Raw genomic sequence first — 25740 nt, forward strand, 5'->3', positions numbered from 1 at the left:
GAGTCAAGTCGATGTCAATGTCAAGCTATTTCAAGGGAACTGGAAATAAACGATTATCTTCTGAATCCAGATACAAAACGGGGTTACTTCCACCCATGTTTTCTCTTTAAAACTGACTGGCATTGGTATCGAGATTGTAGGTGGAGAAGGGAAGGAAAGAGGAGTGAAGGAAGAAACCTGTCAAGCGCTGTGCAAAAGTTGGATACTCTTAGAATTGCCTAATTGGGAATGCCGAATTACGGATCATGAACTTGTGGCAACTTCCGGCATGTTTGAACTTTGCAGTGGCACAAAGTGGTGCACGACCTTCGTCGCGACAGAGCAGTTAGGACCATTGCAATAATTGATCTTCGGCTGCAAGATAGATTTTCCATACTTAACTTCCTAACTTGTCAGAGTCTCTGGTCCGTAACCAGACAATATCTGTAGCCACTTGTTCGTCTGCTCAGCAATAATCTCCATTAATTCATTTCCAACGTCTTACTCTTGTTCAACACTAGAATCAATAAGCGCCACTTGCTTTCGTGACGTTTCCTAGGATACCATAATTGGAGCTCAAAAGGTTTTTAAGAAGGTGCCTCCCCACTCTGCAGCGTCCGCACCTCGCCGCCTCTCCAACGCTGTGGGCGCCTTTCGATCCTTCGCATTCCTTCTCCTACACACCACTGGGAGTAAAACCACTCAAATAATACAAAAAAAATGCAAAAAATACATACCTCAAAAAACAAGATGCGCTTGTATATCGGATTTTGGCAACGACCAGCAGTGGACGATGGCAGGGGAAGGTATCACGTCGGCCTCATTCTCAGCCCAAAGAAAGGGGGAACCTGCACTATTTTTCATGCAGTCACTGGACTTCTTTTCTACTCACACGAGTATGCTGACGTACTAGCAACGTGGAACTTCCACCATAGAGAAATAAGGCCATCCTCAGGAGAAACCTTTCATGGATGTATGTTTCTAGGAAAGCTCGGGTCTAATGTCGGTGTAAAAGAAATTAGAAGTGCCCTTAACAAGGTTGTCATTCCGACTCCTGAGTATGCCTATCAGTCAGGTTGGTGCTGTCGTGACTGGGTCATCGATTCGCTGAAGGTAGGATAGTTCTTCATTATATGCTACCTATTACTGAGGCTTTTGTGTCCAGACATTGCTACATGAAGGCCTTATAAAACAGCTCCCATTCTCTCCCGAGGTTATCCTGTCTAAAGGAATAAGGTTTGCTGACAGAAAGAGGCGACGATCCTTGCGTGTTTGTGATGCAACGGGAACACAAATACTTCGCAAGAGTCTATACCCAGTTCTGACTTTCAAAAAATAGGAACACATACAGAGGCATTGCATTACTTTGCCCGGCACATTTTATACCGCAAACAATACCCAAGGCTGTTCATCTATCAACATATGTACTACTACACTATCCTTTCTATTCTCATGTACCATTTATATCACTCTTCTATTCACATGTACAACCAATGTCATCGTCATTCGAATATCTCGAAATCAAGTTTTATTAAACAATTTAGACGCTTCATTGTCATATTGCTGTTAACATCTGGGAATTTCTTCGGAGAGTTTCGATTCTCAAACTCACTGGCAATCGACTACCAAAAAAATTGGGCAACTTGAAGGATTCAAAATGGTCACCGGATTGCTTGGTGCATCGCTGATTATTTATATTGCCGACTTAAAGTCCCACGAGTCACCCAAGCTTAGTGATTGTTTCTCCGTTTATTTCCGTTCTGTCAACGACGTTCCCCAACACAGCGTCACAGTAACAGGCAACAGCAAAGCAACAGAGAATGCTGTTTCCCTGCTCCCTTCCTGTTCATCAGATATCAAACCAACCCTTCTACATTTAGCTTTGATTGTGATTTGGTGCCCAGGCTGGCAGAGAGCAGGCACTGACGTGTGTCATGAGCTATGGCACAGAGTGGTCTTCCGGTGGTTAAAATGTGCGTTAGCAGTTGATTTCAATCATTTGGTTTTGGGTGTAAGATCATTGTCTGATCAATTTTTGTCGAACGCGAATTAGCGCTGGCCCATTGGTATGATATTTTTGACCACCTAGCCTACTCTTCTGTTCTACATCTATCCACGAATAGTTCTTGTCGCTCTTATTCAACTTTGCGGGGTTCGGTGTGTTGACGGTCCAAGTTTGTGAGTTAGAATGTCCCTGTCGTAATGATACTACTGAACAACCCAAGACCTCTACTTTCTGGCGTTCCCCAATGACCCATTACGCTCAAGGAGTATTGTCTACAGCGTCTATACTCTGGAACTGGTTCAGACCGTCTTAATAGCGAGGACGCTATACGACGAATTTGTATTCGGGTTTCTCGATGTTGATTCTCTCGATCGTATTGGAGAGATATGGTTCGCCGTACCTATCGCTGGAGGAATTGGTGTGTCTTTCCGTCCCCCACCTTTCACTTCAAGGCAAAGCTCGCTGATTCACCTTTCGTACTAGTAACATTTATTGTTCAGTCGTTCTACGTTCATCGCATTGTGCAGCTAGGGCATTTCTTGGGTCGGCGACGAGTAATTGCCATTGCTTGCGGTGTAATTTTGGTAAGGGTCGATCTAATCTCGCTTGGAGGTATATGCTAACATTTACTCTTTCAGGTTTCTTTTGCACAGATGGCCGCTGGATTTACCCTCGGAGTCCAAATGTTCCAAGTTTCTTTGTATAGTAAAGTCATGGTACCCGAAATTCAGACTTCAGCTGGGGTAAGAAACCTTCAACTACTATTATCTTCTGCGCTTTTACCCTTCCCGTCTCACAGATATGGTATGCGGGTGGTGCTATTTGTGATATTGTGATTGCTGTGTGTATGACAAGTATCGTCAGTCACTCTTTACCGTTCATACGCACAAAACTCATGGTTTTTTCCCCAAAATTATCAATAGCTCTTACGTTCCAGTGATGGGATTACGCCAAGGACACGTAAGATTGTCCGGAGACTGATACGATTGACCGTCGAAGCTGGCAGTTTAACAGGTCTGTACCATGTAAACATGTTCGTCGCACGAAATTGTTTCTTACTCCTCTATTATACAGCGGCCATGGGCATCATCACCATCGCTTTTGTTCTAATGCCTTCTCCAGAAACATATTACCAGACAAGCGCGGCTATACTTTCAAAATTGTATTCCAACACTATGATGGTGGTCCTCAATAGCAGAATGGAATTATCCAGTCGAGAGACAGATACTCAAATGTCCCTAATGTCTGGCGTCAAATTTGCCACTAGAATGCCTGTACGAGGACAGGATGGTGTCCATAGAAGTAGTAGGGATCCAGGGACGGAAACACATAGGATTACGGAAAGCGATACTGCGTTAAATTAATATTATGACCAACAACTCCACCAACATGACATTGAAACCTTCTTACAAATTTCTCTGTACTTTTAGTATGTATCGTATACCAGGCATCGTACATCTGAACCTCATCCTTTCCCATATAAAACTAGACTGTACATTAGCTTATCTATAAGCGTTTTTTTCTCATGCAAGTACAAATAGACCAAATGTAAACGTCGTTTCCTAAGAGAACTGTTTAATACATATCGCAGTTGTTGGACGCCAATGGACGATCTGACAGAACAGTACAGCACACCCTTGAAACTTGGATTTCCCGTAAGTGACCCACGGCAGACTCAGTTGTTATGATGACTTGACCATGTTGACAGTTTTCTGCTGTCAAAGATATGCAAATGTGTTTCCACTCAACGGAAAGATTAAGGGTGATGCACATTGGGTGATGCACATTGACAGATTAAGACTTTAATTATCGTTCCTTCTGATTTCCGACTTTTGATCACAAAATGGCGGACAACTACTCAGAGACCAAATTTAGCAGACTAGATATATCTCAAATCTTAAACCTTTCGCCCCATCAACTGCCTTCTTCTCATCTAGACAGACCCTGACTGCGCCTTCGCTAATACCTTGTTCTTAAGATTGTTAAATGCAATCTTCGCAAAGGTAAGTACTGTAGTTCTATCCTGGTACATCTTTAATTCAAACTTTAGCAGTGCTCCAGCTTGGGTGAAATTATGCCTATTTCAACGCAAAGTGTGTCCATGAGAATCTTATTAATCTTTCAGTTCCTGGCCCTACTGTTCAACTCGGGTGGTCTAGGCATTCTTTCCTTCCAGTTCTGTGCGTCACTGGTTTTTTCACTGGTTTTTGCTCGACTTACTTGGCTAATAGGTCTCTACCACGTCGCATTTCCGGACGATTCAACGTGGCTTAAAATAGTAGTTTCTTTCGTGTACACGCTTGAAGCTTTACAGACATTGATGCTTTGTCGAACTGCGTTCCATGCATTTGTCTATGGGTTTTTCAGCTTGGACTCCCTCGACGTCATAGGTAGCTTATGGTTCTCAATTCCCGTACTTGGGGCATTAGGTACATCAACTTATAAGTTACTGGCATGTTATCCTTACACACTGACAATACGGAAAATTCCAATTTTCCGACTGATTGTCATAGTGTCATTTGTCGTGCAATGCTTCTACGCGTACCGTATCTTTCAGTTAAGCAGCTTATTGTTCGACAGGATGGCTCAGCGCTTGATCACAATCAGTATCGTCATAGTCGGCTATCTTCCATTTTACATCAAGCGATCTGCACTGATTATATCTATTTTTCAGCTATCACTCTTGCAGTTGGCAGGTGGATTGGCGCTTGGAGCTGGAATGCTAAGTGTGGCACGTTTTAGCCTCATCAAGACGCCGAAAATAAGGGTCCCTACTGGGGTAGGTGCAGACTGGTGCAGAGTTCTTAGTGGCTTGTACGGGCGCTAATTAAACATTCAAGTTATGGTACACAGGGGAGGCTATCAGCGATATAATGATAGCTATATCCATGTCATATATAGTAAGATGCTCAGAGTCTACCCAATGGCGTACTTTAAATTCAGTCTAATTCATCACTAGCTGATTCGTTCGCAAAAAAGAGGGGCCCCAGGGACTCGGAGATATATGCGACGAGTTATACAACTGACTATAGAGACAGGAACAGCAACAGGTACAGAGAATTGAAGTGCGAAAGAGCTCCATTTACTGAACCCTTCTTCAAGCAACTATGTCCGTCCTTACAGTTGTCCTTGCGGTTGTCAATGGTCACACGTCGTACTATCAAACCAGTGCCGCCATTGTTTCGAAGCTGTATTCGATCACCTTTATGGCATCTTTGAACAGCCGAGTTCAGCTTGCGTCTGTTGAGAGTCAAACAAGGCTTGCCACCAAGCATGAAAAAACCAATGCAACAGCGATAAGATTTGAAACCCCCGAACATAGCAACACCGCAGAAATGTCCTTTGCATAATTTGTACTTTCTTTTCTAATATGAATGTGGTTGCGGGTTCCTTCAGAAGTTTTCCTTCTCAGTGAAATTGATATATTATACAACAGACCCGAAGGGCGTCACCATGCTCGGAACTCTGGCCCATCGGTGTCGAGAGAATGATGCTACAACTACTGTGCTAGCATGTGTATGTACAGATAATCGGCTATCCTCACCCACTGCGTTCTCATTCCAATCCAGATTCCACAGATTCCAAATTAAACGATTATGCCTTATCCATAAAAGTCGACATCAGCCTCACCATGCAGACAGAAACAACCTCAGTCATCCTTCTTTGCCACCTTTTTTGGCGGGGGCCCTACCTGGAACCCATTCCCGTTGGCGGGGTGGGGTGAAGCAGGGAATGTCGCATAGCTGGCGGGTGTCCCGGGAACACTGACGTTTCCAAAGCTGGTAACATCAGGCGCAGCCGATTGAGGCATAGGTGAATATGGTGTACCATTGCTCGACGATCGCTGCGCCTGTGGAGCATACGACGGTGTCCGTGGCGGACCGAGACTGGACGAGCTGCGAAGGCCTGGTGTTGGAGGTGGGCCGGAAGGACCGAAGGTTCCCGAAGGGTATCCCAGTCCAACTGAGGCGGGTGTACCGGGCATTGGTGAACCAGGTGTGGAATTGAGATAAGGTGAGTGTACCCCGGGCGAGAACGCGCCTGCAACGGGTGTGCCATTGTATGATGCGTACGGAGATCCGTTCCCGTTGCCTTCCATCGTCCACCCGCTGCCTTGTGGAACGAGCTTCCCGCTCTTGGGTCTTGAACGGAGCTCACCACCGCCCCACTTTGAGCGAAGACCAATTTTGACACCGGATGATTCAGCAGCAACTATACCTGCAGTCTGATCTGCACCAGACACTACTTCTACCGCACGATAGGTGATGCGAATCGCGTAGCCCATGCAAACAAACACGCCTCCAAGGACACCAACGCAGCGAATAAGGAGCTGCAGGAATGTTGTTGTTCGTTGGTGTAGAGTGATTGCAAGAGGATCAAGGTCAAATTTGAAGAAGATTCCAGGCGTGCCGCGGTCATGGTCGATTTCCCTGGTGTAGTGCGTAACTGAGTATTGGTGGGTATGCAAAGGCGGGCTTCGAGGAGCAATATACGTCGTTGGCACAACATGCAAGAAGTACTGGTATGCAATAAAGTTCTTTTCAGTCGCTTCGTATGAATTGTCCAGAGGCTGGACTATCTCTGGGAAGAACGGGCCGAAGGAAAACTCGGAAATGACGTGCGAGAGGTTCATCTGCTTGTGGTCGACGTGCTCGTAACTTGCGTATCCATGTCCGAGAGTGGTAATATGCAGATTGGCGGTGACGCGCTTGACGATGAGTTGACCTGTAATTCGGCAAGCGCTGGCGTCACCAACGTGGTTGTATTTCGGGGAAGGTTTGAATCCAGGATCCTTGTTTTTCATAAATAGCCATGCAAACAATCCTCGAGATTTTCGTGATTGGGTAACTGCTTGTTGGGCAGATAGTGCAGCTGCGTGTTCTCTATTGAAAATTTCAACCACCGTTCCAAAATGAAAGCAAAACAAAACGCACTTTAACGAAGTAGCTTGACCGACATCGAATAGTACACCGTCTCTCCGCAATCCTCCACTCAAAAAGAGCCTATCGCCCATCGCATCTCTCAGGTCAATACTCAGGACTAGACGAAAGTGAGCCGGAAATATGGCCAAGATTTGAATAACACTCACATCCACAAGGCATGGCGACTGTCATGTCTAGGTTGATAGTCAAGTCGGGGGCTTCGTTTTTGTCCACGCTGAACTCGTAATCGGGCCAGCCCCATACATATTCTCCAATGTCGTTCAGTACCAGCATAAATGCCATGAAGGCAACAATGAGGGTCATGAACCCTCTCGACTCTGACCGAGCCTTGTAGGTCGTCGGCACCTTTGGAAATGCATCGAGCTTGGCCAACGGGGCAACTTGGTCGAGCTTGTCCAGCAACGAAGACTCCTCCGCCGTCGTGGTAGTCATTTTGGGGCCTGCCAGCTGAGGCTTGTGGTATAAGTATTAGAACCTGTTTGGAGACCGTCGACGTGTCCTATCTCCGAAGTTACATGGAGATGATCATGTGCGCTGTTTGCTCGCGTGGCGTATGCAGGTCTTCTTTTATTTGCATCGAACGCTATCGCAATTTGTTCCAAATATGCACTTGGGTTAAACATACGAAATATACTATAGTCTGTGACGGTTGACGGTCTGTGATTCCCTGGGCAGCGGGCCATGACTGTCCTGGAACCAGCAAAGGCATTTGACTGACCTTCTACTCAAAACTGTCGGTGATACATGCCGGCAAACCTGTGATGGGGTCTTGAAGGTGATGACAGACTCCGGGTATGGGCATTTTTACGGTAAATTTTCGGTATGTCGGTTGACAATCTACTAGGTATAAATACAGGTTCGCCTCTGTAGCGCTTTGGTTGGTCACTAGAATGTAGGCCTGTGGTCATGCATCTGCGACAGCACAACTCGCCGCTGATGCGAGTTTTCTTCCCATACTATACCCTATCCACCTCTGCCTCTGTTTTAAAACGATGCCAGCACCGCACTAGCCATTAGACGCGATTAGCAGGCTCGCTGTAACGAGCGCTGACATACTCAGAGTGTTGATCATTGCGAAAAACATCTGGTGTACGACTCTGAATCGGCGTACTAATTGTCGAGGGAGACCATTTTGGTGTTTTTACTGGCTCTACAATTGTTCCACTTGTCTTCTGCTGGTCTGCGGTGCGCATTGATTGATCATGCGTGTCCCTCAGGTTGAGAACCAGCCGACAGGATAGGATAATCTCCAACATTATTGTGGCTCTGAAACACGATTACAGACGATTAAGACGGATAAAACACGACAAAAGACATACGGGAGGTTTACTACTCGAATTTCAGCGGATGCGCCGAGGAAGATTATCACATTGACAAAGTTCATGCTGAAAATGGCGAGGAAATAAAGAAACCCGTCGCGCCAGATGATGTCAAGCATTTGGTTGGTCATTTCATCCCTCCAGAACCTGTACGCCTTGCAAGAAATTAAACTATTGCAAGTTAAATTTTATATTTGGAAAGGCAGACAACCACGTACACGACAGTCAAGGCATCGTAGAAGAGGGGCACAGTCTAAAGGAATCAAATCAGTCTTGTTCTTCCGAGTGGTGGGGATGCTGACCCAGTATACCACGTCCCATACAAATGGACCAGATCGAGCACCGCATGGCCCATTTTCAGAGTTTGGGGATTGTTCAGAAGTTGTCGTCGTCGGTGCAGCAATGGCTATCCCCACAACAATGCATTCTATAACAAGAATTGACCCAAGTGCAATCGCCATTCTCTTGCTTTTAGAAAATATCTGACAGAGGTAATGGTAAATGCAAACGCTACAGGAAAAAATAACGAAGGTAGCTTGCCGCGTAGACTCTCCCTCCCAAAATTATTTGAGAGAGAACAATGCTAATCAAGCCCCCTATAGGCTCTATATAGAATATTCCTGGTCCACGTAGGTAAGATGTCGTTTTCAACTTGTGTCGTTTCAAGTATGCTCACGATTACACGCAGAAGGCGCCCATACTCCGGCGACAAGCGTCACAATTATTGAGAATCTGCGAAATATTTACACTCAAAACGAGTGTATAGGTCATTAGGTGAATATCTCACTGTATAAGGCCAAAATATCGGTTCGCTGTGAATTCTTATGAGCCCAAGAACCATGGCGAAACATACGGTGCGTACTCACCGACGTATAAAATGCTCGACAGCTAAATAGTGACGATGAGTCTCAATAGTTACCAATGTATGCAAGGCAAACCCTACATTTATTTTTTTCCTCCAAATCAGTTTATATTCCTGTGGAAGGCACACCAAAAATTCCCAACCATATATGCAGAATCTGTGGCAAACAGCATCAGTTCGTCAGTCTAAAAATATTGAATTCAGCGGATTTTGCTTACGCCCCTACTGCCCATATTAATATCGAATTCCTTCCATCAGGGGCGGGAGGTGCATCCTGGGGTGTCGCTGACGTTATCCCACCACCCATTCCAGTGGGTGAAAAATGCTTCATATCGACCGTAAGACAGAGCAGAGGATGGATGGCTTGACCATGAACGCATGAACGCTATAATATATTATTATCTACCCGAACGCTAACCGTTAAGCGATCGATTGTAAAACTTCCCTCGCAATCTTTTCCTCCTCCATCATACTACGTGGGTATTTGGAGTGTTCAGACCTCAGACCCGGGGTATAACAATGATTGATACTGCGTCTTCTTCAAAATAGATTTCGAGAACGAACAGTTGTTATGACAGAGGTCGAGTTCCATGACTATTTGCTGCCTCTGAGTTTTTCCAATCATTCCGTGCACATCGACGTGTAAACAACAACCATTGGTGGTATCATGGAGATAATGAAATTATGCACCCTTAATTTAGGATTCGCACTCAATCATCTTACCACAGAAATTGTTGCTATTCTACATCGGTAACATTTTTTGATTGCCAGAGGTAGTGACTTTTTTGAACGTGTTTTGTTTCTCTTTTAGCTTCGTACTTAGGGTTGTGTTCGCTGCCATCCATGATCCCGGAGGTTATCACCGTCAATTTTAGGGGTCCGGCCCTGGTAATGGCTGTGTAGGGTGTGGCTGTGCATCTTTTCAATCTTTGTTTCTCGACCTCTCTCATCTGGCTTCCAGGAATGCTGGCAGCTCTCTCGCGCTTCAATGTACTCCAATCAAACTGTACTGCTCGTGGGTAGAATGGGTGGAAAATGAGAGTATGCGTTAGCAGCCAAAGAAGAAAGGTTGTACGTATTACATCGCAACCTATCATTTGGGCGCAGCAATAACAATCAATAGCACTTTTACTCCTCTCAGGAGGAATCAAGACCGCTATTTATGCTACTGCTACATGGTTCGCGCTCTCTCACTGGTACCAACGGATTGTTCTACTGGAAGGATCGACTCGAGGGCATACCACCCCCCTTTTACGATGAGGCGCGCTTCCGAGTCTGCGAGGATTACTCTACCTTCGCCCAAGGCCACGACCTGCAGCGACACAGGTCCCAATAAATATGGTATCCTGGAGCCATGGGCGTTCTCGATGCTCCAAATATTCAGGAACAAATTTGCCGCCTATGAACAAAGCTTCCAATTTGTGGCACATATCGCACACCGCTGTACGCAATGGAACACCCGTTTGTGATCGACCTCTCATTACGCAAAGACAAGATCAACTTGTCGCTGGTGACGCCGGAAATATATGTCGAGCCTTATTACACTAAAAAAGACAATCAGGAAACGCCATTGCAATGACCGTATGCAGGTGGGTGTGATTTGCTTCAATTTTCTTTGGGTCATGCTAGCTTGTACAAGGAATCACGGAACGCTCAGACGCCTGTGGAGTGTGTTATCCCAAACTACGATTATCGCATTCACAAACCGCAAGTTGGCAGGTATCTATCGCGTTTAAATCGTTGGGGAGTCTGAACCAAATTTAACGTTCGCGGCAGTTGGCTCAAGTGATGCAGTCACCCGAACATCGCCACTACTTTGGTTTATAGTTTTGCAGTCGTTGTGATCCCGTGTATGAAATGTTGCTTCAGCTCTGGCCATAGTTGAGTCTTGGGGACTTTATGACAGTTAAAGGTATGCAGACACGGAGAAGGAAACGGAGAACTTACCCCAGTCGAACTCCTCGTCCAAGGTGCCTGCAGCAATGATGCGAATCTTGCCCGCCACCGCGCGCTTGTCCGACGACTGCAGGAAAACGTTGGAGCCACACTGCGAGCAGAAATACCGGCTGAGGACGTTCCCGCTTGCCGTTTCATGGTCGTGATACACCTTCAACTTCTCTTGTCCCTCCGTTACTCGCAGTTTCTATATTGATGGGTGAGGACTATGAAACTTGCAAAGTAGTGAGAATACACACGTCTTCGGTAAAAAAGACGTTCGTCATGAACGCAGAACCCGTCGCTTTCTTGCAGTTTTGACAATGGCATATTCGGAACGTGATGGGGTCGCCAGCTACTTCATACTTCACTGCTTTGCAGAGGCAAGAACCTGTTCTCACTTTCGTGGATCTGTCAGAGTTGGTGGAAGACATTGGATGCAAGATGTTCGACGGTGACTTGTTCTCCGAATTCGGGTATACGCGCTGAAGTTTAAACTATCGGGTAACCTTCAGCAGGTGAGCAGCGAGATGCTGGTTCAATGCATCATGAGATGACATATCCTGGCTTGACATGAACTGGTGTGTCATTGCCTCGTGGATATCGTCGGAATCCGGTTCACGGGTATTATATAACCGGACTTTTATCAACTTTTATCAACACACAACACAAATGGAGATGTCAGACACCACCTCAGAACGGGAACCGTATAGAGAAATATTCAGCATACTTGTTGTCCTGACTATACCCATGATATACATACTGTTTTTTTGTGCAATTTTCATGCTCCTCATATCTAAAAATACCTCCAAAAACAAAACACAAATGACAGAAAACGCGGATTCTGTCCACGGTAGATATATGTCAATCTCGTCACTTTGTGTTCAAGTTGATACGTAAAAGCCAGCAGATATTGTGTGATAAAGTATATAGCAAGCTGACAAAATTGTAATAGAAAACTGCATTAGCGGCGCAATTGGGGTAGATGTTCATGACAAGCTAGGTCCAGCCCTCGAGAGAGCTTCAGTATTCGTTATTTGAGTCTTCCGCTGTATACACTGCGGGCGATGACTGCTGTAAGTTGAACAAACAGCCATTGTTTTACATGTTTTATGTAAGTTCAGCTGTAAGTTCAACATACAGTCTACTTACACTCAAATAATCGCCTTTTATGGAAATTATTTGAGTGTAAGTCATGATGTATGTCGAACTTACAGCTGAACATACATAAAACATGTAAAACAATGGCTGTTTGTTTAACTTACAGTAGTCGTCGCCGGCAGTGATAGTGCATCTACGTATCCAGTTTACTACTCTGATTTTTTCATGTCATCTGTATATAATCAGAATTGCTCCTGCTCAATAATTTACAAATACTTATTTATAGCGTTTAGACGGAAGACTATAAAGCAATGTGAGGTTGTGGAATATAAAATCAAATTCGTCACCATTATCCCTCAGGCACTTCTACTTTAGATTCATCTTTTAACTTGCTGCTCGTTCTCTCATACTCCAAATGTACATCTATAATGCTTTGGGATTAATCGTCTGCATTCACTTCGCGTCGACTTTAAGCAAAGCAGAGCCAGTACGCTTCTGATTGTTTGGGCCCACGTTGTCAACATCCACTGATCATTTTCAAGATTCCCAGTAAACCCATTTTGACGACGCAAACTTTCACCTACACGGCCACTCAAGTGTATGATGATATTATTTCAGAGTCTCCGTACTGGGTGACAAGGACATCGGTGTTCCCTTGGACGTGAGTCTTCTTGAACCTTGGATTGAAGCCTTTATGACATCTACTATGATAAAGCCAAACTGTGACTGCGACACTCTGAAGTATTCTGATTCTATTACACTATCTATAAAGAGAGTAAATATACGAAGGCTACTTCCAAAGGCCTACCGATATCATCTCATGACTTCTTCTTAAATTTAAATTATTGTTCTGTTCATTTGCTTCTCTCTCGTCCAACAATGGGCTATTTTGGCTTCTCCTCCATATACAAGTATACATCGGAAGAACATTTGAACATCATCTAGTTTGACCTGTGTCCCCCTGCAGGAAGCTCAGTAAAGCTACTGTTGGTTCTCAAAGCCAGGGGACGGCGAGGATAGAAATACCAATCTTCATGGAATGAGAACCTTTTGTCCGCTTTAAGCCTGGGCATACGAAGAAGAATATACTCCAGCTTTCTGTTGTCGTCACTCGGTAAGATCCAAGTGATGTCGACCTTCTCCAGGCCAGCAAGATTTTCAGCCAGCAAAACATCTTCCCAATGGCCATACCCATCGTATTCTTCGACTAAGTCATTCTCGTCTTTTCCGTCACCGTAACCACCTGGAAGGTCAACGATGATTCCGAGAGTTCGTAAGCAGTTTGGCTGACTGATGGATCCCATCCCGTTAAGGAACCACTCAATCTCACATCCTTCCCCTTGGAGGGGAGTTTTGAAATTTAAGTGAATCTTGAGCATAGTGAGAGAAGGCAGAATCGATATGTCGATGGATCTTAAAGACGTTCCAAACGGAATTTTCTCTGTTTCATCAGTCAGTTCTACTCAGCTTAAAATCATAGCTTAGATAAAAGCGTACCCGGGAATCGAGAAATATCCTTCGTCGATAGCTTCACAATAGCCAGACTATTTGCGCAAACATTCAGTAAATCACCCATAATTTGGATGTCTACAGCGCTCCGAAGATTCATGTTTAGAACTTTCAACCGAAATACGTTTGTTAGCGGAGGCGAGTGGGTGATCGACTGTCTGAGCACCTCTCCGCCATCAATAACGTCACAGATATTAAGAGTGAGGGGTCCCTGGGAATCATCATACTCTTCGTCCTCGCTATCTACGTATCCGAATTTTCCGTCTGAATTTTTCCAGTGGTCATAGATCCCTTCTTGTATCGTCTGTAGCTGGATCTTTTGTACTCTTATTGGTGATGAAGCACTGCCTTGTTCTTCGGTTGGCTGCTTCTTCTCGTACCCGTGTCCAATCTTAACCACATTTCTTGTCGCAGTTTCATTAACGCTTATACCGTCTTTTATGTAGTCCGCGAACCCCACTTGGGATAGAAACACTCTCCTGAGATTAGAGCACACCTGTAAAAATTTCGCGGAAATTCCAACAACCCCCCTCAAACGCAAGTTCGTTACTACCGACGACGTCAGCGCCCTCTGAATTGCCCCGTTGTACATTTGGTCGAATAGGCGTATATCGAATAGATGACGCCGGCCGTCAATGACGAGCTTCTTGATATTGTACGAGTGAAACATAATGCGACCCAGATTAGGGTCGTGGTATGAATACGAAGGATACAAAATCTTTAACTTTCGAATGTCCCTCTGAAGCTTCTGTGATGGCAAAAGATCACCATCATCCAAGTCAGAATCGTCTTCTTGACTCGTGGAACAAGCTTCGACTTCATTCAAGACGAACATCGGAGAATTTATCACCACCAATGAGTGAATACAGCTCGCTGCCTCCGGCAAGAGGCACAAAATCCTGGATAGGTCTTGTGATTTCTGGAGAGCCTTCCATGGCATATCCAGGTAATTGAGGGTAAGCTCAATAGACTCTCCGTTAGTTAATCGAGTGGCCAAAGGACGATGAAAGGCCGTCGATATGGACGCAAGAGAAAGTAGATCATCCATGCTGCAGGAATCTGCGATGAGCCGGTGGCACTCTGAAGATAAGATGTGCGCGAATTTTTGCGCTGGCCTCGGTAAATATTTCCGCATTATCTGTGAATCCAAGCTGTATGAGCCTATGGTATGATTAGACTTTGGTGTTGTACATCCCGCAGTTGGTGTGAAGACTGATGTGCACGTTGGTGAGCCACCCTCAACGGGCGTAATCATGCTAGTGGCAAAGAAATAAAACACTAGAAAGTGGCATGTGAGGGGGGTCTGTAAGAGACTTTCAGGATATGTGCCAGCTTTATAAGGTGTTCGGGAGTGTAGAATGGCACCCCATTCTATTTTTGAAACTCAGAATCAAATTATCACCGACTCATAGTTCAAGTAGGTTCATGTCGAACGTTGAACATCCATTTGTTTGAACTCGAAACGGCATGGCCCAGGTCCTAACTTGTACATACACTATGTCAAGTTCCATATAATTGTCCTGAGATATTTTGAGGCCCCAAGCTCCCCCGTGTCGTGATTTTTTTTTGTCTATTTATATCGGGAATTTGGACACCGCCAAGACACAAAAATGGTTGGTGCAAAATATTTGCTGGTTTTGCGGTACAGAAACTGATATAATGGGCTATATATTTCTTACTTTATGTGCGGACTTGGGTCATCCCCAGATTGCTTAACACGCCTGGTTTATTTTGATTATCCATCGGACACCGATTGGCGCCTGTAGACAGCTATTAAAGTGGAGCTATTAATAGCCTTGAGTCTCGACAACGCCAAAAAGCCCCTAAAGCTAAACGCCGATTATGCCGAACCAAGGAAATAGGCCAAGCATTACAAATTTTTCGCACGCAAACACAACATTCACGTGGCACCTTCCAGCATGGGGTTTGCTACCGCCGTGGTTTGCCCAACAACAACTTCTTACCCATGTATACTTTACATGCAACTCTCCTCAAATCTTCTAAATGTTTTCGAATCATTATCGCAGTGTTTACTCACAAATACACATAAAAGATGCTATCAATCACCTCTGTATCTCTAGTCAAGCATCTGAATTCATGTGCTGCAATGAGTCCGCTAACATTTTGCATCCGCGATCATTCAACGTGGTGCCGGCTTCTCCAGCACCCCGCACCACCTCCAGCACCGCTGGCGCAACGCTGGCGTGCTCAATATAACTCTCCATCTTTTACCTTTTCGCAAAATGCTCCCTCTAGCTAACCCGTTACTTTGTTCATGAGTGACTATGCAGCACCATCACATACTGGGCGAAATCGTAAAATCTTCTTTTCCATGTAAGCCGTCCAACCATCCAATCTCGTGGTATATTTACAAACTTGATTATGACCAGGAGATATACGGCTCTGTAGATACGAACGCGTAGCGCCATGGCAATTTGTCTCCACAACGTATGATTGACGCTGAAGTGTGCTTCTAATATTGATCGGTGTGTTTAAGATATGTGCGCTGAAGGCGATGTCTAACGCCTTTCTTTGTATGGTAGGCTTCTGCGTATGCCCGTAGGGCAGCATCCACGTGTAATCGCAGGTTTTCCAGTGAGTGTTATGATATGCGAAATGCGACAGCATGGGCAGCAAAGGTGTACCATTCGTTCAATTAAGGCGCATGATAACCAAGAAATCAGGTTGTCCATACAAATGCCTCTCTTGTTGCGAATGTGTCGTGTGCCGTATCAAAACTTACTTCCCTACCTTCTCCCTTAAATGCTTATGAACAATATATTCATCTGCTTTAGCGGCTAAAGCGAATTTATTGGCACTGAACCGAACATCCTGTGTCGCATGGAACGGTGTCGCAATCTTATCTCTATGCATGCTCCAACGGCTGAAAATGGGTCGATGTCCTCGACGATTCCGATTTCGCCATTTCATACAATGGTATAAAATACATGAATGCCTCATCGCAATCCCCATTCCTTGGACTTCACGATGGTGGCCTCAAAGAGATTCCTCACTTCTGTGCTCATTGCCGTTACCTACTCTTCGGTCGCATCCGCCTTCCAAGCCAAGGAGGATGCGTTCAGTCACTCCACTCATCGTGTTCGCCACATCAGTCGGGAGTTAACTGTGGAGACTTATCATCCAGAGTCTTCGTATGAGGTATGTAAATGCTTCTCAATCGCTTATCTGCACCAAGCTGAATGCATGTTTTATTGGTCTTAGACGTTCACGGAAGGTTTGGCTCCCCGGGACTATGAACTCGATGCTCGTGCTCCCCGAGACCTTAACTCCACTGCTCTTGCTTTTGTCCAAGATCGTCTTGGTGTCGACGCCAGTTCGGTTGGTTTTAAAAGCGGTTATACTGACAGGAGGGAGAAATTTGCCTGGGTTAAACAATACCACGTATGTCCTACATCTATCGTTTTCATTTCATATACTGATTGACTTCACAGAGAGGCATTCCTTTCGTCAACGCTGTGGCCAACGTAGCCTGGAAAGATGATAAGGTCGTTGCCTTTGGGAACTCTTTTGTCAAGCCTAGTACGTCATTATTTCTGTACCATTTGCATGGCTCGGTGTTTTAAGCAGCACATCCCCTTTAGAAACCATTGCTGCTTCCCGTCCCACAATCCCCGCCAGCTCTATCATTGCCAAGGTCGAAGCAGCCTTCGACGGCAAATATAACAATTGGCCCATTTCTCTCAATTATCTTGCTCGTCCCGACGGCTCTGCTGCTTTAGTCCACGCTGTACAAGTCCAAAACGAGGAGGTTAACAGCTGGTTTGAGGTCTACGTTGATGCACACTCCGGAGAGATTCTGTCCGTCACTGACTTCGTTGCCGAGGCTACTGTAAGCTTGATCTTTTCTTCGATGTTAAACACCGTACCTAATTAGTTCTGCAGTACAAAGTACTCCCCCTTCACAAGCGTGCTATCACGGAAGGACTTGAGACAGTAGTTGATCCTCAAGACACATTAGCTTCTCCTTCGGGGTGGCACTCTACTGGTACTACGTCTTTCACCACTACTGAGTAAGCTAGCTACCGTTTTTGATCTTCCATCTTATATTTACGCGTCATTTATTAGGGGAAACAATGTTGTATCCTACAAGTCGTCCGTGTCCTCGACCACCTCCCAAAGTAGCTCAGACTTGGTGTTCAACTACACTTATTCTCCTGCCGATGCTCCTTCTGCCACTGCCAATCTAAACGCCGCACGCGTCAATGCCTTCTACATCATCAATGCCGTACACGATCTCGCATACCGTTACGGTTTCACCGAGACCGCATTCAACTTCCAGCAAAACAACTTTGGAAAAGGAGGAAAGGCGAACGATCGTGTTAGGATATCGGTTCAGGATTCTTCGGGAACCAACAACGCCAACTTCGCCACTCCCGCTGAGTGTGTACCATTTATTACACTACTGAGCGACATCTGATCTGTTATTCTCTATAGCGGTCAATCGGGACAATGCCGCATGTATATCTGGACGTACACCACAGTGAGCCACTTCCTCTCCTATTACTGATACTTGGCTGATTGTACCTTCTTTTCAAGCCCAACCGAGATGGTTCTCTTGAGAACGATATCATTGTCCATGAGATGACCCACGGTATTACCAACCGCATGACTGGTGGTGGAACTGGCTCCTGCCTCCAGACCACGGAGGCTGGTGGTCTCGGAGAAGGCTGGTCAGACGCCCTCGCTTCGTAAGCTTTTTCTTCGGGTTTGTATCTCCATTTATTTATGCCCAAGTAATTTTCTAGATGGACAGAGCAAAAGTCGGGCACTATCACTGACTTTGTTTTGGGTGACTATGTCACCAACAACCCCAAGGGTATCCGCACAAACCCATACTCCACCAGCAAGTAAGCCGCGTGTTTCTTTCATAGCCTCTTTATATGATCAAACTAACACACAACTTCCTTTTAGAACCACCAACCCCTTGACCTACGGATCCATCAAGTCACTCACTGCTGTGCACAGTTCGTATCTATACATTTTTCTCTGTTAACAAGTCCTCAATGTGTTTTTACAGGGATCGGCGAAGTCTGGGCCAACACCCTCCACAATGTGTATGCTGCACTTGTGGCTGAGCACGGATGGTCCGCCACCGCTAAGACCAACCCCGATGGAACCGAGGGTAATATCGTCTACCTCCACCTCTTCCTCGACGCACTTCGCCTCCAACCTTGCAACCCAACATGTATGTTCCCTTTTCCCCCTACGCCGTTATCGTTTGACCGACCGTTTCTTCCTTCTAGTCTTGACCGCTCGTACTGCTTGGATCCAAGCCGATGCTAACCGCTATGGAGGTGCCAACAAGTGCTTGCTCTGGAAAGCCTTCGCCAGCCGTGGCCTCGGTGTCAACGCTGCCAACAAAGTTGACAACTTCGATGTTCCTGCTGGATGCTAAATAATTTAATGTATATTTATCAAATAACGGTAAAACAGTTGTAATTTATAGGGCTTGGGGTACACACTGTCGGGAATAATGTAAATTCATAGAAACTTGACTGAAAATGGCCTTGTACATCTTCACCCAGAGGAAAATTGTCAACACATGTCAACACATCAACAAACGTGCGCGGTGGTGGAAATTGTTCAAGTCAGACCAGATCAATCATCCGCCCTACCCTGACGCAAGGTTCCCATCCCCAAACCATTCGGCATGGCCAAGTAAAATCTGGCCACCTATGAATGCCTATTTATAAATTGCGGGGATGGACAAAAAGGACCTCTCAAGCGAACCACGCTTGCAATGAAGAACGTTCGAGGCAAATAAAGGCTTTGCATTGACAAAAAAGCTCGTTTATCTCCGATCTACTACCATGTCCGCACGGTGCGCTGGGATGTGCTCATGACCACTGTATTTCAGCTTCACACCAGGGAGATTGTGCCTCCTTTTGCAACGACGCATCGCGGTATGGTGTCAGAATGAAAGGTATATATCGTGTGCCTAACCGACAGGATCCTTGGATGACCCTTGACCTGATAATATCGCCATGCACTCTAAATACCCGAGCTTGCTTTCCCTTGCCGTTATTGCTAGTCAGTCCTTTGCAGCGCCGGGTCCTTATGAGTCTCGTGCAACGGTGGACTCAGTGTCAGCTACTCTCGATGGTGTAACGTATATCAACAAGGTGTGGCATATTTTTGTGTCCTGAGTGTCGACAGCAACGGTAGCATTCGTTTCCCAGGGACTGGTTGGTTTCGGGCTTATACCATCAAACTTCACTGAATCGACGGGGGACACACTCGGTGGATTCGGAAGTGCAATTGCAATAAAACGGGGAACTTTCAGACAGAGAAATGGTGTTTTTTCGGGGACATTGCTAGCTAGACCTGATCGTGGATTTAACGTGTACGTGTCACTCATATTTTACTCTGTCATTCAACGATTGATTTTAAGCTGAGTAGAGACGGAACGATTGATTATCAAGCTCGGCAGCACGAAATAGATTTTCTGCTGACACCCTATTACGGTTCTACAAACCTGACATTTCAGGCAGCTCAAGAAACATTAAAGATTACTTATCGGAATACGGTGCTACAGTTCGACAGGCTTCACAAGAAGACAAGTGGTCTGGACCCTACTGCGGTGAGAAATGCACAATTTGGATCCAACATCATCCCCTTCTTGGATCCAGCGATGCCAATCGTCTCTAAAGACGATAACAGACTCGTTGTTGACGTCGAAGGGCTAGTCGCAAACGCTGATGGAACGTGAGTTCCCTATAATCTAACTTACAAGTCTGGTGAAGTGGATTTAACTATCTTTTTAGATTTTGGGTTAGCGATGAATACGGGCCTTATATTTACCGTTTTTCAGCAACTGGTCAACTTATACAGACTATCCAACCCCCTGATGCTTTTCTTCCCCGTGACGCATCTGGAGCGTTGAACTTCACCTCAGAAGTCAATCCCATTACAGGCCGTTCGCCAAATCAAGGTATAGTGTTCAAAAAACAGTTGTATCAAACTGGGGCGCTGAAAAAGGTTCAATGATTATTAGGATTTGAGGGTTTGACTTTTGACGATTCAACCAATACCCTATATGCTATGCTGCAATCGGCCACAATCCAGGATGGAGGGTCTTCGAAGCCCACAGCGCGTAACACGCGTCTCCTCGCATACGACGTCGGAAATCCAGCTGCGAAACCCAAGTTGATTGGAGAATGGGTGGTTCCGCTCCCAGGCACCGCGAGCAAAGGAAATGTCCTAGCGTGCAGCGAAATCAAATTCGTCAGTAAGGGAATATTTTTAGCACTTTCCAGGGACGGTGATGGACATGGAGGAGGCGACAACAAGTCGAGCTACAAGTGCGTTCGCCAAGCGTGCAGTTCTTGACTCTATGACATTCTCATTTTTATCCACTTTTAGGCACGTTGATTTGTTTTCTATATCTCAAGCTACCGACATCCATGGCACCAAATTTGATAACCCTGCTAACCCAGTCTCTCCTGGAGGAGTACTTGACAGCAGTATAGTTCCTGCTCAATACGTTTCCTTCGTCGATTTGATTGACCCCGTTCAACTGGGTCGGTTCGGGCTACACAACGGTGAGCTTTCGTGGTGCCATCGCTGGCCTAATATCCTTCTCACCCGCTTTGCTGATCATATATTTTAATAACACTCAGGTAAACCCGCAGACCCAACTCTTATCGATGCAAAATGGGAGTCCCTTGCATTGGCGCCAGTGAACGATCCGCAGTTCCCAGATGACTACTTCTTGTTCACAGTTGTAAGTCTTCTAATTCTATCACCCCATTGTTCCTTCTTTTGCTTTCGTCCTATAATTTCTCCATCTGGCCAAATTGTGTTCTCATCAACTTGTCGTGATCAGGCAGACAACGACTTCCTCACCACGCAGGGCATATCTCTTGGGGAACCGTACAATGCTGGTATAGACGTCGACACCCAGTTCATGGTCTTCCGGTTGACAATGCCAAGCATAGTCAAAGGAAGTGTGCAGAGGTCGATTGGGATACTTTGAACCTTCGTGGATGAAAAAGACGTACCCGCGTAAATATAAGTCTAATTTATGTTACAGTTTTTCGGAAACGTAGTACATATAGTTCCAAGGAACGAAAAAACAAATGTATTCAAATTGTGACTGGCTGTGTTTTGTGTCCCGGCGCCTCCTGGTGCCAGACGGTTTGTGAGTGGTCGACTGCCACCTAATGTGAAAATCCTGATTGGGCGGATAGGACTCACAACGGACTTGTGCACCAGCGTCTCATTTTCGCGTGGGCCAATCGGCCTAACTCATGCCCTAGGTTTGTGATTGGATGGCTGATGCTCAGCGCTGACTGGCTTTCGGACGTCGGAGACGCGGAGACGGACATTGGAGTAACTAATCCGACCCCGTTCCGTTGCATTTCAGCTGAAGTCAGGGGCGTTATACATTACCCCTGACTTCACAGGGCATGATAGTTGTTTAAAATGAACCAATTCCGATTTCAAGAACTCAGTGTTCAGCAAGCGCCCATGACTACACTCGACCTGCTACAAGCGATGCTCTACTTTTTGACCGTGTCGGTGTTGTCGACTTCGATCATTGATGTCGTCCCTTGGTAGGCAGATTTACATAATGATTTAAAATAAATTCTGACAGGCGGAGCGCCAATCAAACTTGGGCCTGGGCTTCAAGAGAACATCAACAAGGATGTGAGAAGATTCGTCACTTGAGATCTCTTGAGATGGACCCAAGATGGACCTTCAGTTGCATAGTTGTGCCTAGCGGCTCGCGCAAAGATGGAAATCAAGCTCAAAATGAGTCACAAGCTGCCTCAAGTTCGTATCATTAACCAGATATATTGCGCCATAGAATCACAGACGTTTATCGAAAGGCACAGAAAGGTGCACAGCCCTACCAGAGTAATGATTAGACCTTTAACCTAAGAATTCGGGGAAGTCTGAAAATGTACGCAGAAGCGTCTCATATTGACTTGATGATCTACAGACGAGGACTTCTAGTCAGGTTTAGTTCTGCTTCTTTCATTATGGAACCCATCGGGATTTCACGCCTCAGAGCAGAGTTGGGGGAGAAATTTGGAATTGGGAAAGAAGGAGGGAGGTTGACGCAATGCAGTGTAATGACATATGTAATAAAAACGTGTACGAAGATCTTCTGCAAAAATTAAATTGGGAGGTATTTGGAATAGAGAATATTGACGCTCACAATTCGGAATACAGAAGATAAAGGAAGATAGACGCTGGCAATCGATTTGCAAATACAAACTCCAGTCATATATAGAGTCGACCATGAGAAGAAAGAACTTCGTCCACCTCCAGTCTCAACGTGCAAAACGACCAGGACGGCCCAGCACCGATGTCGATGAATCCAGAGTCAACTTGTGTTTCTTGGCCTAACTGAAACGACCATGTGCTGCCGGCGTCGTCATTTCGAACATCGATGGCGTATGCGCGAAGTTGGCACAAGTTATCTGCTCCAGCGCAGTTGTGCCCTGTGCTCGTTGACTAGAATCGGAGCAACAACTTTGCATTTCATTGCGCACGGCGTGCCTGTATACAATGTGCATCTGAGATCTTTAGCACCACATCTCGAGAGGAAGAGGCCAGAACAAAGTCTTAGCACAGAGGAATAGGATCGGAGTATGAAGCGGTAAGAAGAATTGAGCCGGTTTAGCTATGGAAGCTCCTAGCAGCACACCATGAAAGCCATTCTTGGAACTTTGTTAAAAGTTTTCGATAGCGGTGGTAAGCGAAACGCAAGTCGAGAGGTGGGCGGGAGACGCGACAGAGTGGCCAACGCATGTTTATTCCTAATGCGATTACCAAATACTGGAAATTCCATCATCCGAGCATACAGACATGTCGGCTCAAATGTTCACGTCCATGTCTTGGCAATCGCGTATAGTAAAATTGAACGGGATCGGTGGAGGCGCTCACTCAAATGGCTTGTGGATTTCGGACGACATCTGTGCTTTTACAGCTCGCCATCCTGGCATAATCCGACGAATATTGCGGGTATCAACATGTAAGTATTTAAAACAGCCCTTCGCGAAAGAAAAGCCAACTTTTAGTTCCCCCACTCCTCCCCTTCCTCCCCTCCATTCCCTTCATTTCCTCTCTTCACGCCGTGTTTTTGTATCATAAAGGCGAGGGAGATATTCCGGAATGTCTGCAAGCATTGAAGACTATTCTTATGAGAAGAAGTTGAGCGAGAAGTCGGGGAGCGAGATCGTCCACACACAATCCGTGGACGATAATATCACCTTCCACGATGATGACAGTATCCCAGAACGCCGCCAGATTGGCTTGTTCTCGGCTGTCTTCATTATTTTCAATCGCATCATTGGTACTGGGTACGTGGACTATTTTCAAAATTCCATTTGTCACCTCACTAATTACATTGCTTCAAGAGTGTTCGCTACGCCTAGTTCTATTCTGACGCTTAGTGGAAGTGTTGGGCTTTCATTGTACGCTTAACTTTCGCCTTGCTTGTTATATGACCTGATTTTCGTTTTAGATTCATGTGGGTTATTGGTGCCATTATTGCTGCTGCTGGAATGCAAGTATACATCGTGTGGGGATCGGTGCGCATAGCTTCTAGTTAACGTTTTATTCTTGGAATCTAACAATCGTTGAATAGGCTGTTCCTAAAAATGGAGGCGAGAAGAACTACCTGGAATACCTGTTCCGCAAACCCAAGTTCCTCATCACGTCGATCTTCTCCGCCAATGCCCTTCTCCTGGCATGGGCAGCCGGAAACTCGCTCGTCTTCGGAGAATACATTCTCCTTGCCGCCAATGTTGAGCCTACTCGGTGGACACTCCGACTCGTGGGCTTCGCCTGTATCACCTTCTCCGTTCTTCTACATGGAACTGCACTGAAGTGGGGTCTGCGACTTCAAAACGTCCTTGGAATCTTCAAAATTCTCGTCTTGGTATTTATCATCATCACGGGTTTCGTCGCTTTGGGTGGCCACATGAAGATCGAGAAACCTGACAATTTCACAAACGCCTTCGAGGGTACCACAGCCAGTGCCAGCTCGTTTTGCTTGAGCTTGTACAATGTATGTTTTCTTGGTTTATATCTATCTTTATGCACTGTCTGATATGTATCGTGCGATAGGTTATCTGGTCGTACATTGGATTTTCCAATGTGAACTATGCCCTCGCTGAGGTTAAGAATCCTAAGCGTGTAGTTCGTATCGCCGGCCCACTCGCCATTGGTGTCGTCACTGTTCTTTACCTCCTTGCCAACATTGCATATTTCGCTGGTGCGACCAAGGAAGAAATTACAAGTTCAGGTCGACTGGTCGCTGCTTTGCTTTTCAAGAATGTCTATGGCGAGAAGGCACAGCGTGCCCTTTCAGTGTTCGTTGCTCTCTCAGCTCTTGGCAATGTTTTGTCTGTTGTATGTCTTCCTTTTTTTCGTCAAGTGTTTACACAGCCTAAATATGGTCTTTTTTTAGTCTTTCTCTCAAGGTCGCGTCAACCAGGAGCTCGGTCGCGAGGGTATCCTCCCTTTCAGCAAGGTTTGGGGATCCAACAAACCATTCAATGCCCCTCTCGCCGGTCTCGCTTTGCGTAAGTTCTCATCTACAACTCTTCACACAATACCGGAAACTAATGCACGCATTCGCTCATAGACTGGGTCATCTGTCTGATTGTCATCTTCGCCCTTCCACCCGGGGACGCCTACAACTTTGTGCTCAACGTCATCTCATACCCCCTCTCCGTCATCAACGCCGCCATCTCCTTCGGTCTCATCTACCTCGCCTTCCGTCCTTACCCTGACTGGCCCCTTTCTTCTATTCCCTCGCTCATCGCCGCATTTTTCTTCGGCGCTGTCAATGTCTTCCTATTCATCGTTCCCCTCCTCCGCCCGCCACCCATCGCCGAACCATACAAGTCCCTTCCTTACTGGACTCATGCCGTTGCCGGCTGGGCTGTGTTTGGAATTGGAGCGCTGTACTATTTGGTTTGGGCGAAGATTGTACCTGCCATTGGTGGCTACAAGCTCATCCGGGTGGAGCAGACAGGAAAGGACGGATTGAAGAGACACGTCTTCACCACCATTCAAAAGCCTAAGAGCGCGTAAGCGTTCTATCTATTG

General features: G+C 45.8%; 8 protein-coding genes across 8 annotated transcripts; 4 read left to right on the forward strand and 4 right to left on the reverse strand.

Moving 5' to 3' along the window:
* Positions 1 to 1920: 1920 nt before the first annotated feature.
* On the forward strand, positions 1921 to 3348 carry JR316_0006523 (uncharacterized protein; the record flags this gene model as incomplete). The annotated part of the gene is made up of 9 exons (XM_047892269.1): positions 1921 to 1952; positions 2033 to 2045; positions 2103 to 2157; positions 2205 to 2402; positions 2468 to 2568; positions 2623 to 2727; positions 2784 to 2843; positions 2908 to 2998; positions 3059 to 3348. The coding sequence occupies 9 exons, from the start codon at positions 1921 to 1923 to the stop codon at positions 3346 to 3348; spliced, it is 945 nt and encodes a 314-aa protein (XP_047749618.1).
* A 2285-nt stretch (positions 3349 to 5633) lies between these two features.
* Positions 5634 to 7359, reverse strand: JR316_0006524 (Endoplasmic reticulum-Golgi intermediate compartment protein 2; the record flags this gene model as incomplete). Its single annotated transcript, XM_047892270.1, has 3 exons — positions 5634 to 6867; positions 6919 to 7024; positions 7074 to 7359. The coding sequence occupies 3 exons, from the start codon at positions 7357 to 7359 to the stop codon at positions 5634 to 5636; spliced, it is 1626 nt and encodes a 541-aa protein (XP_047749619.1).
* Positions 7360 to 7940: 581 nt separating this feature from the next.
* On the reverse strand, positions 7941 to 9439 carry JR316_0006525 (uncharacterized protein; the record flags this gene model as incomplete). Its single annotated transcript, XM_047892271.1, has 7 exons — positions 7941 to 8193; positions 8247 to 8393; positions 8465 to 8499; positions 8549 to 8673; positions 8923 to 8978; positions 9113 to 9265; positions 9327 to 9439. The coding sequence occupies 7 exons, from the start codon at positions 9437 to 9439 to the stop codon at positions 7941 to 7943; spliced, it is 882 nt and encodes a 293-aa protein (XP_047749620.1).
* A 1490-nt stretch (positions 9440 to 10929) lies between these two features.
* On the reverse strand, positions 10930 to 11477 carry JR316_0006526 (uncharacterized protein; the record flags this gene model as incomplete). Its single annotated transcript, XM_047892272.1, has 3 exons — positions 10930 to 11003; positions 11056 to 11251; positions 11304 to 11477. The coding sequence occupies 3 exons, from the start codon at positions 11475 to 11477 to the stop codon at positions 10930 to 10932; spliced, it is 444 nt and encodes a 147-aa protein (XP_047749621.1).
* A 1608-nt stretch (positions 11478 to 13085) lies between these two features.
* Positions 13086 to 14701, reverse strand: JR316_0006527 (uncharacterized protein; the record flags this gene model as incomplete). Its single annotated transcript, XM_047892273.1, has 2 exons — positions 13086 to 13585; positions 13642 to 14701. 2 exons carry the CDS (start codon positions 14699 to 14701, stop codon positions 13086 to 13088), a joined length of 1560 nt encoding a protein of 519 aa, XP_047749622.1.
* A 1940-nt stretch (positions 14702 to 16641) lies between these two features.
* Positions 16642 to 19069, forward strand: JR316_0006528 (Extracellular metalloproteinase MEP; the record flags this gene model as incomplete). The annotated part of the gene is made up of 12 exons (XM_047892274.1): positions 16642 to 16812; positions 16876 to 17055; positions 17106 to 17193; positions 17256 to 17503; positions 17557 to 17684; positions 17740 to 18054; positions 18109 to 18154; positions 18211 to 18362; positions 18420 to 18521; positions 18586 to 18638; positions 18692 to 18859; positions 18918 to 19069. The coding sequence occupies 12 exons, from the start codon at positions 16642 to 16644 to the stop codon at positions 19067 to 19069; spliced, it is 1803 nt and encodes a 600-aa protein (XP_047749623.1).
* A 589-nt stretch (positions 19070 to 19658) lies between these two features.
* On the forward strand, positions 19659 to 21649 carry JR316_0006529 (putative secreted protein; the record flags this gene model as incomplete). The annotated part of the gene is made up of 8 exons (XM_047892275.1): positions 19659 to 19796; positions 19854 to 20017; positions 20074 to 20379; positions 20439 to 20605; positions 20669 to 20975; positions 21037 to 21215; positions 21294 to 21397; positions 21500 to 21649. The coding sequence occupies 8 exons, from the start codon at positions 19659 to 19661 to the stop codon at positions 21647 to 21649; spliced, it is 1515 nt and encodes a 504-aa protein (XP_047749624.1).
* Positions 21650 to 23796: 2147 nt separating this feature from the next.
* Positions 23797 to 25725, forward strand: JR316_0006530 (High-affinity methionine permease; the record flags this gene model as incomplete). Its single annotated transcript, XM_047892276.1, has 7 exons — positions 23797 to 23984; positions 24042 to 24098; positions 24149 to 24215; positions 24272 to 24694; positions 24754 to 25038; positions 25097 to 25211; positions 25274 to 25725. 7 exons carry the CDS (start codon positions 23797 to 23799, stop codon positions 25723 to 25725), a joined length of 1587 nt encoding a protein of 528 aa, XP_047749625.1.
* Between the last annotated feature and the right edge of the window lie 15 nt (positions 25726 to 25740).

This window comes from Psilocybe cubensis, chromosome 5, assembly GCF_017499595.1.
Source record: "Psilocybe cubensis strain MGC-MH-2018 chromosome 5, whole genome shotgun sequence".
Lineage (NCBI taxonomy): Eukaryota > Fungi > Basidiomycota > Agaricomycetes > Agaricales > Agrocybaceae > Psilocybe > Psilocybe cubensis.